The following is a 14608-nucleotide window of genomic DNA, read 5'->3' as shown; positions in this document are numbered from 1 at the left end:
ATTCTTTAAAATAAAAAAAATAAAAATTAAAAATAGTTGCCACCTCCCAGATAGCTTATATTAAAGGGAAGCAACCAAATATTTGGTATTCCTTTTGATGAGGGTCAAATTTACAGTAAAATAATAGTACAGTTTAATACATCTTGTTCTAATTTGTGGCTTCACAAGACTAGAAGCTTAAAAGTGCTTTGTTTATTCTTTAATCTGGATAGGATTGTTTTGTTAACTTTGTTTTGATTTTAATGTTATCCATAATTCCAGAAATAGATCATTAGTTTTCTTTCTAGCTTTACATATAGCTTCCCCCAATCCAGCTAAGTTCAGTGTTAACTTTCCTGCTTGCAAGAGTTGTTTGGCTGACAGTACTGGGAAATAAATCTTCTTCATACTTTATAGTGCAACAGTTCTCAACTTGGATATGCCCAGTGCTTGCTTGATTACCAACTGTGTTAACAGTGTTCAGTCCCCTGATAGGAAGTTTAGAGAAGCACAGCTTACCTGCACAGAATATATTTTACATCAATAAAAGGCTGTATTATAAAAGATAAGTAAGTGAAACGTGTATTGCATTGTAGAGATGCTCAGGCATGAACACATCGGAGGAGATGATGAGGCATTCTTAGGTCCTTGTGCTAATGGGTGGATAGAGTTCAGCAGCTGCATGGGCAGCCTGGTAGATTGTGTCATATAAATGCCTGCAGTACCAAGAGCAAACTGGTGCTGGTGACAGCCTCAAAACTCTCCGCAGAGTTACAAAAAAGATGTAAAAAGCAAACTGGCTTTGATGTATTTTAATTGATAGCTCAGTTCTTGCAAAGTTTGGTATGTTTTGAAACTGCTCAAAAAATACTTAAATCAGAATTAAAATCTAGACCCAGGGAATGATAAACCTCATTGCTTGCTTGTATTGCTTTTGTGAATACACATAAGATATTCGATATTTGGTGAATTGTAAGTGAATTCTCGATCCTGTAGGACTTGATTGTATATTGAAAGATGACTGGCATTCATTTATTTTTATAGTGCTGGAGATTGAACTCAGGAGATCACACATTCTAGGCAGGTGCTGTACCACCTATCTGTAGCTGAGCCCCTTGAAGCTTTAAAGCAAACAACAATACCTCCTCAGGATAGGGGCATGACATGTTCTATGAGGACCACTACTGCGGGATGTTCCAGTAGGGTTGTTCCTCGTATGATAATTCGTGTTGTAGCAGATCCCTACACTGTATGGCTTTAATCCACACAAAGCCATAATGAGTCGTGCATTTCAAATGTCTTATCAATGACAAAATGCAGAATTCTTTAAAATTATTTTTAATAATTTGGCCTGAAGATATTTTCTGAGGGATGTACCTGTTGCCAAAAATGAAACTGATTTCCTGGGTACTTGGCTTGTTTGGATATATTATCTATAGGAATAGATTTGTGGTTTTAGACTTAGCATTTAGGTTCCAACTTGCCCTGTCCTATTCCTGTTTCTTTTAGATTTAACCTGTGTTTTGTTATATTAGTCGTGCTTGAACCTGACTTCTCCATTAGTTAAGATTCCTCTTTAGAGAAAAAGTAGGAGCCTTTAGAGATTAGATATTACAAATCTCAACATAAACTCTCCCCTGTCATATACTGATCCATGGAACTTTTAAATTTCATGTTTTGTTTATGATCCCAAATTAGCTCTTTTGGGAACCTTCAAATAGTATTTGCTTGCCTTAACGAGTAAATTCTTGTATTGTTTTGTTTTCCTTTTCCTGGTATAGAGACTAACCATTCCAAGCAGTTGCCCCAGAAGTTTTGCTGAACTGTTACATCAGTGTTGGGAAGCTGATGCCAAGGTATGTTTTTTTGTTGTTTAGAGTCATGAAATTTCACGTGTTTGTGTGGTTTTGAGTTTGTAAAACTTGGGGTAGTAAAATTCCTTGTGCCACACAGCTGGATTGCTATTCCTATGAGCCCCAGGCTGACTGTGAAAGCCCTCTGTTGGCATCTCCTTATCTCCATCTCCACAGTCTCATTATTGACTTTTTTATAGCATGCTTTGCTATTCTTCACTCACTAAAAATGATTTTGTTCTTTTGTTTTTAAACTTTACTAGTAACCACTGCACTTTTATGTTATAAAAATGGTTAACACACAGTACTTATTATATGCCAGGCACTGTTCCAAGCACTTTATGTATATTAACTCATTTATTCCTCAGAATGTCTCTTTGAAATGGGAGTTGCTATTATCTTCATCCTACAGGTGAAGAATCGAGGCACATAGAGGCTAAGTAATGAGCCAAGGCCACACAGTTAATACATGGTGGGGCTGGACGTGAACCCAGGCAGCCTGGCATGAGTCCTCGCTCTTAACCCTGTTCTGATTGCCTTTCCAGCCAAGAAGTGGGCACAAGTAGCACTGGCAGAGACTCTTGGTACATCCTTCTTGTCTAATTGCAAGGATTTTTTGAGCCATCACAGGAGAGTTGGAGAAATTCCAGAACTTAGGCTTTCACGTGGTTATCACATCTGAGCACAAATGACCCATTTCCTTTCCCAGCAAAGACCATTTTAAAAGACTTTTACACACATATGGGAATATTTACAGATAAAATGATCGGCCAGTCTTGGATGTGCGTCAAAATAAGGTGAAAGGTAATATATGACAGTATTGAGTAAACAAGATTGGCTGTGATAATCTTTGAAGCTTTTTAAAATAATTTTAATAGAGGTTCATTATATTGTTCCCTCTATTTTTATGTATGTTTAGAATTCTCCATTTAAAAAAGTTAAAGAATAAGCAAGATTCTCAACTGCGTAAAGTTTAGAATAAGAGAGCAGTTAGACCCAGGAAAGGAACAGAAACTATTACGGTCCTCTGTTGTTCAGTTTTTCATGGAAATAGAGGTATTACAACCGACCTTTGAAATACAAGCCTACAAAGAGTAAAGCTGGAACTGTTTCTTAACTAGCCCAGTTGCAGTGTGACCCCCCAAGAAGAAATAGTGATGGCAGCCCAGAGTCTGCTCTTCACCTCGTGCTGCTTTGGTGGCAAAGCTCAGAAACAGTTTGTGAACCTGGGGACTGTGTCAGCGAAACCCAGAATTCGTGTTGATTCATGCACAGAGTTTCCCAGCACGTTGTTCTGCATCAAGGGCAAAGTGCAGCTGTGCAGCCAGCAGCCATGAGGGGCCCCGTGCTGTGACCTCCTTTCACCCCTCATGCGCCTGGTCACTGAGCCTGGAACTCACGTGCTGGTTCCCCGAGCCCTGTGCGTTGTGCCTTCATCCTGCTGTTCAGTTGCCTCAATCTTCGTGTTTGCTTCTATTCTTAAATCTTCCCTACCTTTTTTCAAATCAAGTCTTATATTTATTTGGTATCATTTTTATTAAGGAATTTAACATGTTGTAAAACTACATTAGTATTTTTATTTAGGTTTGCTATTATTTTTATTAGTATTCTTTATATGAGTTTTGAATGGTTTCCCTTACTTCTGTGTAGGTCCTATTATTTTTAGTGTGTGACTTTGCAGAATGTGGGTTTTTTAAGCATTAAGAGAAATGCCTGCACTTTGTATCCAGTCCAGTTAAAGCTGTAAGCAGGTATTTGCAAGCTCACTTTAAAATACTTACACTGTTTAAAATGTATCATAGGGGCTGGGGATTTAGCTCAGTGGCACAGCGCCTGCCTAGCAAGCACGAGGTCGTGAGTTCGATTTCTGGTACCAGAAAAAAACTCAAAACAAAACAAAACAACAACAACAACCAAAAAAAAATGTATCATACTACCCTGTCCCTGCTCCTACAAACTGTTTGTCCTTTGCGACATATACCGTGATTTGGGTAGTATTCATCTTCGTCATACCTAAATAGAAATTTTATTTGAAATTACATTAATACAACTATATCTCTATAACTATAATTACATTTCTATCTGCAAAGCAGATTTTTAATTTTTTACTTGGGCACTCAGTACTACATTCATTAACATTCTAAAAATGTATATCATGGCACGTTGATTAAGTGATAGTATAAACACCTCACACACCAAAGGGATATTTGGTTCATTGTAGAAGTGACAAGTTTGTCAGGCATTCACCATGTAGACAGCTGACCCTTCTTTATGACCAAAATAATTTTGTGTTTCTACCATGTGAAGTATAAAGAAGGTTTAAAATTAATTTTTGTTTCCTAAAGTCATGAAATTTTTCTCTGATAAAACTGCTCCATGCCCCCTATATTTGATTTGATTTTTACAGCAGGCTGCAGCGCACATTTCCAACCTTCTTCTTGCTAATCTGCAGACACACCTTACACTCTCCTTCCTTCCCTGACTGCTGTTACTGCTTTTGTGTCCTGTGCTTCTCCCTGAACACTTCATCTTTGGGCCTTCCCTGTTACGCCGCCAGTCTCAGCCTGGCCTTCGGTCTCTTTTCCAAACCAGTCTGGCCTGCTGCCCTCTTTTGTATTGCAGTGTTGTGTTTTGTTTTGTTTTGTTTTGTTTTAATACCTTTTTCTTTCTAAATGGGTTGCAAGCTCTACAAGGCCATAAAGCTAGTTCCTATGTGTGTGTTTCCCTGTAAGATCTTTTATCAGTTTACTAAGTAATGCCCCATTTGTTGTTGCCCGAAGAAGCGAAACCATAACAAATTTTCTGAGGGACCATTTTGTTTTTTGGCAAGAAATACAGCAATTCAACCAGAAGCTGAAACCAGTCCTGTGCACATTTGCAGAGCAATAGTTGGTTAAAGTATTTTACCTCTTTTTTAATCCTTAGACTTTTGAATATTAATAACACCTAGATTAAAATATCTTGTCTACCTTTAGGATTGGGGTTCTTTTGCAGTGAGAAGGGGGAGATGTATATGAGAGAAAGCTGGTGTTAGGTGAGTATCAGGTCACTCTAGCAGCTTACACCTGGTGCTCAAAATATTTTACCAAAGAAAGGAAGGAAGAAAGGAAAAAAGAGTATTGTTTTAAGTCTTACTATGAAATTTCTAAATAAGGAAGCAGTAGCTACAGCCAAGAGGAAGTAACATCTTACTCTTCTGATAAAAGATGGGAAGAGTTTTAAGAGCAGAGCCCTTATTTCTGTAAGTTGCTTCCTGTGTGATGCTGGGCATTTTATACTTTACTGAGACTAGTTCTCCTTATTTATAAAGTGGAGAGAACAAATAGAGAAATAATAGCGATGCTTAATAAATCCTACTTGTATTTTTTAAAATAAGCAAGTTTACATAATACCTAAAGCATAATACCTAAGCCCCCCAGAAGAATGTCCATCAGATCTTAGACCAAATATATTATATAACCAGAGTGCTCGAAAAATATTGTTTGTTTGGGTTTTTTTTTTGCATTGATTGATTGATTGATTGATAGGGTATCTTGCTGTGTTGCTCAGGCTGGTGACAAACTCCTGGGCTCAAGTGAGCCTCCTGTCTCAGCCTCCCAAATAGCTGGGATTACAGATATACACCACCACACCCAGCTGATTACTGCTTTTTAAATGTTCACATTCATCGTTTCTATCTGAAAGTAGATTCTAACTATTCAATTAAGATTTTTTTCTGGGGATACTTATCATCCAATTACAAAAGAGTTTCACCTTGTTTCAAGAATAAATGCAGGCAAAAATATTATTCTTTAAAAATTCATTAGCTCTTTCTGATGTTTTGCCTTGCAAAATGAAAGTCCCATATTTATTATATAATTAGTTCCTGTGCAGACAAGTAAAACATTCTTTCTTTTAAAACCTGGCATATGGTGGGGAAATTAAGATGGAAAGAAAGTTAAAGAAGACAGAGTATTTTTAAAGTTTCCTACAGAAGCCATCTTCCTCTTTATTAGATAATTTAATGTATACCAGTAACATTTAGCTACTTATGCCTTCTTAAGGAGAACACACACACACACACACACACACACACACACATGCACGCACACGCACGCACGCACGCACATCCTTAAGAACAATAACAAGAACTCAATAAATATCCTAGTTTTATATTTCTGAAAAATGGAAAAATTGCTTTTCTTAGTAATATAGGAAACACGTAAGTCCTGAGAGCAAGCCACTACTTCAGCATTGTTCCTTCTTGTTTTTATGCTCCTAAATTAAAATGCATGTTTTAATTGCTGTGACTGTAATTTGTTCAGAAACGCTATAATTATGAGGCATGCTGAAGAGAGAAGGTGCATCACCCTTTTATTATCTTTCTCCATTTTTGTTTTAACCTTTTGTCTCAACCTTGGCTAGAATCTGAAAAGAAAGACTAGTATACTTCTTGCTTGCCGACGAAATATGCTTACCCACTGCATTTTCCATTTGTATTGAAGAATATCTTACAGTATCCCAGCACTAAACCCAGTTCTAGTGTGGAGTAAATGCTGAGCACAATGAAGTTATGATAGCTTTAAAATTTGTTTTCTTTGCAGCCCAACTGATTTGGAAAATTTTATTACTTCCAATAGATTGATAGATATGTTTTCTTCCAGAATTTTATATAAAATTTTTCAGACTTACATAAAAATTGGAAGAATTTTACAGGGAATACTAATATGTCCACTGTGCAGACTTTACCAGTAACTTTTTAATACCTTCCTCACATAGATTTTTAAGTGAGCTTTTCCTTTTGGGAGTCCTTAATCACACTGCACAGAGAGAATCAGTGTACTCTTTACCTAGAGAAAAATATTAGTTATTCCCATCATTAGGCCACATGATAGAAAACCGACATCTGAATCTATTCTTAGGAGTAAAAGTTGACTGAAAATGTATACCTACTTCCCTAATACAGAGTGATTTGACAGGTGTGAAGTAGCGACATCAGACCATTGTATCATGCTTAATTTTGTCTTGGTTGGGTGAGCTTATTAGTGGGCTGTGGATGTCGACATTTTTCTTTTCTTTCTTAAGGATCCACAAGTGATTATGTTTCTTCTCTTCTTCAGAAACGGCCATCATTCAAGCAGATCATTTCAATTCTAGAGTCCATGTCAAATGATGCAAGTCTTCCCGGCCAGTGTAACTCATTCCTGCACAATAAGGCGGAGTGGAGGTGGGTGAGCCCTGGCGCCGCAGTCCTGGCCCCAGCTTCGAAGTCTGTCACTGGCCTCAAAGGCAGAGAACCCAAGGCCTTGATGACAGTCCTGATTCCTAAGCCCAGGACAGAAAAAAAAAAATTAAGATTTTGAATATCTAATAAGTCTTCCCTTTCATATGTAAGCAAGAAAGAGTGTTTCTCTAAGTTTGTTAGCTTAGGTAGTGTCTGAGTGTTTGGAAAAAAGGTTGAAATTGTATCTTCTGCGACAAAAGATCACCAGACATTTCTTTGGCCCCTGTCCAGCAAGAGATAAAAATACTCTTTAGCCTTGATATATGCAGAGCACTGAATCTACTAGTGCAAAAGGGTAGGAAGACCATAAAAAAGTTATAAGAGAAAACTTTGGATGTTATAAATCCTATTAAAATTTGTTAAGTGTAATACCTAGTAATGAGAGAATTCTATGAGTGGAAAAAGTAAGCGCAGGATGAAACACTTAAGCCGGGTCACGTGATACAGGAATATAAATAGCATGTTTGGGAGCTGACACTGTCCCTCCCCTGACTCAGCGGAGATTTTCAGTAATTTCATCTCTGCTCCTGGTCGCCTTGGCCGTAACAGAACGCCTTACGCCACCTGCTGATGCCACGTGAACACTGCACATACTTTGAAAGTTGTGGGATGTTTCTTTGGGCTTTCTGTTTAATTGGTGTTTTACAATAGCCTAATGTGTTCTTATTCCACTAGAATAACTGCCTACAGCCAGTGAGTTTACTGAATTTTTATTTAGGGATACAAGATGAATTCAGTGAGCTCAAGTCTAGGCATGAGAGTTTTGTCTGAGCTGAAATAATTAACGAAGCAGGGAAGCAATACTGTTCCTACAGTTGCGGTTAGCATACATCTGATGAGACCACTGCCCTTTAAAATCTATATGTGTGTTCCCATGGCTCTTAAGACAAAGACCAAGTACTTAAGAAGACTCAAAAAACTTCTGGATTCTGGCCTCACCAGCCTCACCTTAAGAGCATCATTCTACTGTCCTGTGTCTGGCCTTTGGTCCCTCAGCAGAGGCATGGTTCTCCCTTGCTCGGTCTCCTCTGCCCTAAGCCGTCCTGTCTCAGCCAGGCACCGTCCTGACCCCACCCGAGCTTTTCCGGTCCATTCTGGTGTCTGAGCTAATACATCCACAAGGGACTGTCCACTGGCTTCAGGCCAGGTTCATGCACCTGTGTCCTCTGCACTTCAGTTTTTGTATCTCACTGACCCAAATGTAGGAGGGGCAGACAGTCTCTTCTGTCCATCACCGTCCCCACTGCAGCTTGGGCATGCCTTGCACACACCTGAATATGGGGAGGAATGAAGAAAATACCGCAGTGGTGATAATGTAAAAGACACAGTGCTCCTGTGTGAGAGAAGAGAAACATGTGAGTTGACTTGTTTGTGGCAACAGACATGCTTCCTGTGCTTTCATGCATAGATTTCTCGAACTTTTGCTAGTGCAGGAGAAGCTGGTACTGTGCTGAACATGGAGCGGTAGCCTTGAGCCCAGCTATCGCAGAGTACACGGCGCCCTCCAGCATGAGTGTTCAATGTTAAGCCGCTAAATATAATTCCACAAATAACTAATTACTGTTTTGACAAGCATTATGACAGAGAAGTACTGGGTATCTGAGAGTATTAACTGTGAAATCTGATCTAGTCAGAGGATAGAATGAAAGGATTCCCCAAGGAAATGCTATTTGATCTGTTATCCAAAGGATTAGTGGATTTTAACATGAGTATTAATACCCTTGAGATAGCAACACAATCAGAAAACAAAGAGAAGTTGGTAAGTTTTATGTATAAAGCTTTAAAGCCTTCATATGGCTGAAAGCAATACCCATGATGAATAAATTTCCAAGAGAAATGACATGCTGTTTCCATCTCTCAAGTGTTTTTGTCTCAGGACTCTATTACAGTCATAAAAATTATTGAAGAACCCAAAGAACTTTTGTTTAAATGAGTTATATCTGTCAGTATTTATCACAATAGAAAAATAGACCTAATAAAAATAGAACTGAAGCCAGGCACAGTGGTACATGACTGTAATCCCAGCTACTTGGGAGGCTGATGCAAGATGGAAAGTTCAAGGCCAGCCTGGGTAACTTAGACTCTGTCTCAGAAAATGGCTACACATGCTTGAGACCCTAGCTAGCGTGCTTCAGACCCTGGGTTCAATCCCCAGTGCTGGGAGAAAAAAATGAGAAAAAAATTTAAATGTGCATTTAATGATTCATTTAAAAATCAATAATAAGCCAGGTGTGGCGGCTCAAGCCTGTAATCCCAGCACTTGGGAGGCCGAGGCAGGAGGATTGCCATGAGTTCAAGGTAGCCTGAACTACATAGCCAGACCCTGTTTCAAAAAAACAAACAACAAAAAATCAATAAGATATCCTGTTTCTGGCATTCAGCCTGTGCCTGTCATGTCATGAAGCCTCTGGAAAGAATGGGAATATAAAAGGAAATTCTGTCTTACTGGTATTCTGAAAACCAATTTGACCTCAAGAATTCTCTGAAAACATTTCATGAGTCTCCAGTCCACACACTGAAAACCACTCTTGATAGAGTAACTGTCTTTAAATTACATTTTAATTAAAATATCATACTAAGGACTTGAAGAGGCATTTCATAAAAAGAGATGTGAAATGGTTAATAAACACTAAACAATTCAACCTCACTTAGTAATCAGACAAATACGTGGGAATAGAATGTTTTATCAGATGGGCAAATTTTACATTATGAAAAATATCCTGTGTTATAGGCTTTCCAGCACATTGCTAGTAGGAAAATACGGCTTTCTGAAAGTTAGATGCCCTAAAAGTGTTCATATGATTTGTCCCAGAAATCCCACCACTACCATTTTATTCCTAAGCAAATAAACAGAAAGGCTGTGTGAGAAATGTGTGGGCGTCTGTCCAGCCGAGCTTCATTTGAATTGTACAACTCAAAATGGTATAAAGTACAAGAGGAATGGTTTTAAAAATGACAATGTATCTGTACACAGAATAGTGTAGAAAAAATTCATGATTACACAGATCTGCTAAATGACTTTTAGATAGAAGTCTATAGTCTAATTTGTTTAGAATGATTCCATTTCTGTCAAATAAATGCATATTCATGTGTATATGTCTATGGATATAGGGGAAAATATAAAAAAGTCAGTTTTACCACTGAGTAATGGGATTATTGAAGAATATTTTTATTTGTATTCATTAAACCTAGATTAGTTGAATGACAGATTTAATTTTTAAAATACTTCAAGGTGAAAGCCAGGTTTGTTGGTACACACCTGTAATCTCAGCTACTCAGGAGGCTGAGGCAGGAGGATCACAAGTTTGAGCCCAGCCTGTACAATACAACCAGACCCCATGTCAATCCAAACCAAACAAAAATACTTCAAGGTGGGAAATAAGGGGTATAAAATCAGTAATAGAGTATGAGGGGAGAAAGAGGCGAATCCTTCATATATTTTAGTGGAAGCCTAAGGACCCCTTCGTGAGCTGTTAACCCTGCTCAAGAGCTGCAGGGAGAATGTATACACTTACCCAAGCCAGAGAACCACAGTTTGGAAGCAGCAGAGCAGCTGTAAACAAACTTGGCAATTGGTTAAAAACATGGGGAGTAGCATCAAGTACAGTTTAAAAAAATAAACACAATTATTGTTTATTAGGCTCCTACCGGATCCTTGTACTTCATTTAGATCATTTTTAAAAATCTCCATGGCAACCTTGTCTCACACATGTAAAACTGAGGCCTAGGTGGTTGGTCGCTTGCCTGAGATCATCCTATACTGGAAGGAGCCTGTAATGCAGTCTGGTGGCCAGACACACATACAGATGTGCTATGTAGTCATGTCATCCACGTGTAAACATGCAGCATTCACTTAACTAGACTTATTTTTACCTATGAGACATTTTGCAGGGCATAATCATTTTAGGGTATTCTTCAGGCAAAAAGACTGTCTTACGTGATATGCCAAGTGTTGAAAAGAATGATGTGTTTTTATCAGATCATCTGGATATTTCAAATGATGACACATTCAGACTTCTCCCTGCTTTCTGCCACTTTTGTCTGGTGCCTAAACCCATGTGACCAGGATCCAAAGAATATTTTTGCAAACAAGAGTCACAGTGAAGTCTGATTCCAATCCTGCTGTGGTGTTTTTGGCAGATGATTGTTTTCTGAAAGAGCTTCCTCTACACATAGACCAGATGGAATATCTATTTTTAGAAAATTAAATGATTCTGAAAATTCTCTTAAAACTAGATTACTAAAAACCACATAAACTGTGTTCTTCCCTTTGACCTACTAAGTGATAGGAAAGAAATTTAGTATCTGACATTTCCCTATTGATCGGAACCTCAGCTTGATTCTCTCTGTTGACTTGCAAGCATTAGGAACAGAACCATGTCCTCCTGTTGGTCCTGATTTTGGTTGTCATTCGCCAGTGTGATTGTCTCCAAATCTGTGGCAATCTGCACTGAACTACGAGGTGTTGTGATGGAGGTTCAGAGTTGTGTCTCTTGGCAAAATACTTTGTTGGTTGTGCTTTTTCCTTGGTGACCAAAGTACTCTCACCATGACATGCCTTCTTGAAAATAAAAATGGTGAGCAAAAAAATGGAGTCTCTCCAATTTGGATTTTAGCACCAATGATTTAATACAAGCACAGACTTTGGTATACTTATATTTCATACAACATATATACACAGTACTATATTGCTGTTGTTGCACATTGACTTTTTATTTCAAAGTAAATATCTGTTTAAGGAAAGAAGATAATTACAGTTTGTTGCTGGTTTTTAGCATAGGGAAAGTTGATACTAGTTGAAATCAACCTCAGTTGGATTTGTTTTAAGAGTTAACCAAAATTTTCATCAACTACAACATTTAAACTGTATTTTTAGAACAGAAAGTTTCCATAAATGCATCAGTAAATGCAGTTGATGTAGAACCATGCTCCAGCAAAAGCAAAGGGAATGGCAAGGGGAGCAGCCTCTGCGTGTCCTCGGGTTGGGTTCCATCCCTAACGGCATAGAGCTCAGGTTCTGGGGTGCAGGTTGGAGGGGCAGTGCTGGGAGCTGGGCTAGGGGGAGACAGAGTGAGGAAGCCTTCTTGGTCAGTGTTTGTTTCCGTGCCACAGCTTTCGGCTTACTTATAACCATTGATCTGCTTCCCAGAAGGGCTCAGAATCACAGAAGGCTCCCAGAGCTGGAACTTGAGATGAGTCCTTGGGTTCAGTTACAAGTGAAACAGAATGTGATTAGAAAGGACATCAGTGAGATCAGTCTCGCTGGCAGGACCATTGGGACTGGCTTGGCTGAGTGCCCCATAGACCGACGGTCCAGGCCCCTGCCGGCTCATCTTACCAAGCATGCCCAGCTGCACAGCCTGCTTGCTGCCCTCTGGCCCTCACTGACCGGAGATGGGGTGCCCTTCTTTTGTTAGAACAGTTTACCTGAAGGTATATCATATCGGTCCCCCCAATCTTCCCGTTTGTAGATGGATATAATGTTTTTGTCAGAGATAAATTAAATGATAGTATCAGAAATAAATAATTTTTTCAAAAATAAATTTAGACTTTATGATAACAGTCATAATTCAGAAAGATGACTGCTTTAATGCCTTGGTTTTTAGAGATTTGATTCTTTCCTTTTATGCTTGTTCACGTGGCACTAGTGAAAGGGACAGTGTTGATTTTGTGGGTGGCACATCAGGACATTTTATGCTTACTTTTGCCTCCCTTTCTCTAAGGAACTCCTCAGACAAGTAGGGAAGTGCAGACTTGGGCCCAAATCCATTCCCATCTCTGTAGATGTTCCCTGAGTTGGGCTTTGCCAGTTAATACTTAGAACCTTCTTGTTTTCCTTCATTTAGTTCTCATCTGTGAGAGCATTAGAATAAGCCACCCACTTATTCTGATTTTCCCTGGACATAAAAAGGCACATATATTCATTAACTTAAATTTGGGAACTTCTCTCTTCCACACTGAAAATCCCAACCTCGGCAATGCAGCCCATAATGCAGGTTTGTCTCAATGGCACCCAGAAGCCAAATCAGGTCACCAGTTCCTGCCTCTTCTTTTTCTTTTCCTGTGTAACTTTCTGGCCTTTCCTTCTCTCTCCCTTAGTCCCTACCTGCTACCTTCCTCTCATTACTGTGGCTTACTTACACACTCTTAAGAAACTCAACTTCCAGTTCTCAGAGCATAAGTTTAGACATTAACATCATAGCAACCCTGAAGGAGAAAAAGTTTATACTAAACCACTTTCCCTGTGCCAGTTTCTGTGAAGGACAGGTTTCTGCCACTGGGCATATTATTCCAAGTGTGAAGCTGATTACCCAGAGAGATGAAGGAGGGAACTTCCTTTAAAAATTATTAGAGCTCCTTAGAGTTCCTCTAGCCAGCAGTGTCCTACACTTGACCATCTGTAAAAGCTACCTGGCTCAATCATTAAATAATGGAAATTCCTTGCCCCACCCATCCTACTGAACCGTGATTCCAAGGAAGGCTTTTAGGAGTAGTGTGTTGTTCTCAACAAGCTACCCAGGTAATTAGGATCAGGCAAGTTGTGCACCTCTGACATAATGCAAGCTCCATCCCTTATGGTGGGAACCAAGGGAACTGGGATTAATCAGTTGATTTCTTGGTTGACTTGGCCACTAAGTAGGCTAAAGTGCTATCTCAGTCACCTGCTGATGATATATTGATCACCTAACCTGAATGTCATGTTCCCACCCACAATTGAAAATTATCTGGTTTTGGGGGTCTCTGTGGAAATAAGATGAGAGACTACATAATAGTGCTTTGTAAACTGTGAAGAGCCAAGTGAACATAAGCATGTGCCAAAGAGCCAACCCAGGATACCAGCTCAATAATTGTGCTTCTCTCCAGTTTCCCTTCAGCCATGCTTTGTTAAAGTACTTCGAGCTTGTTCCAAACTAGAAACTACCTCTGGCTTTTTAAGAATGTGAAAGATCCCTGCTGGCCATTTCCTGGTCAGTTTCAAAGCCTACCTGTGCTAACTAGACCTTTACTCTGACTAGCTTTTGGATGGACCCATTGAGCGTCCACCATTGCTTCAGTAGACTTGAAACTTACCCAGTTATCCCTGCACAGGTGCGAAATTGAGGCAACCCTTGAGCGGCTAAAGAAGCTAGAGCGTGATCTCAGCTTTAAAGAGCAGGAGCTCAAAGAACGGGAAAGACGGCTTAAGATGTGGGAGCAGAAGTTGACAGAACAGTCCAACACCCCGGTGAGTATCATCCCGCGCGGGCTTCCCAGCGCTGCGCTTAGAGCAGTGGCTGAGCATGGCAGCCAGGCACCCCTTCTCCCTGCCTTGCACCTGCATTTGTAGCAAGTAGTATAAATGACCAAAGTGCCAGAAGTGTAGCAGAAAAAACCTATCCTACTTCGGGCTTTTTCCTTAAGAACTCTCATTCTCTCGGTGTGTTTGTATATTAGGATTACAGAAAGAAAATCCCATGCATTTTCATACCATCTGTTAGGGTCCCAGAAGATGTGCCTAAGCACTGATTAACTT

At 39.4% G+C, this 14608-nt stretch overlaps 1 protein-coding gene across 1 annotated transcript in view; it reads left to right on the top strand.

Annotated features, from left to right (window-relative positions):
- Positions 1–14608, top strand: part of LOC102011258 (mitogen-activated protein kinase kinase kinase MLT) — a gene marked incomplete in the record, with an annotated part of 162859 nt that overhangs the window by 99587 nt on the left and 48664 nt on the right. Inside the window, 3 exon segments of the mRNA XM_013518751.1 lie at positions 1761–1835; positions 6932–7038; positions 14185–14320. Coding sequence (XP_013374205.1) covers positions 1761–1835; positions 6932–7038; positions 14185–14320 — 318 coding nt within the window.

Source organism: Chinchilla lanigera, unplaced genomic scaffold, assembly GCF_000276665.1.
Source record: "Chinchilla lanigera isolate Chin_1 unplaced genomic scaffold, ChiLan1.0 scaffold00048, whole genome shotgun sequence".
Lineage (NCBI taxonomy): Eukaryota > Metazoa > Chordata > Mammalia > Rodentia > Chinchillidae > Chinchilla > Chinchilla lanigera.
Note: the sequence above shows the minus strand (reverse complement) of the source record. Positions and strands in the feature narration are given on the sequence as shown.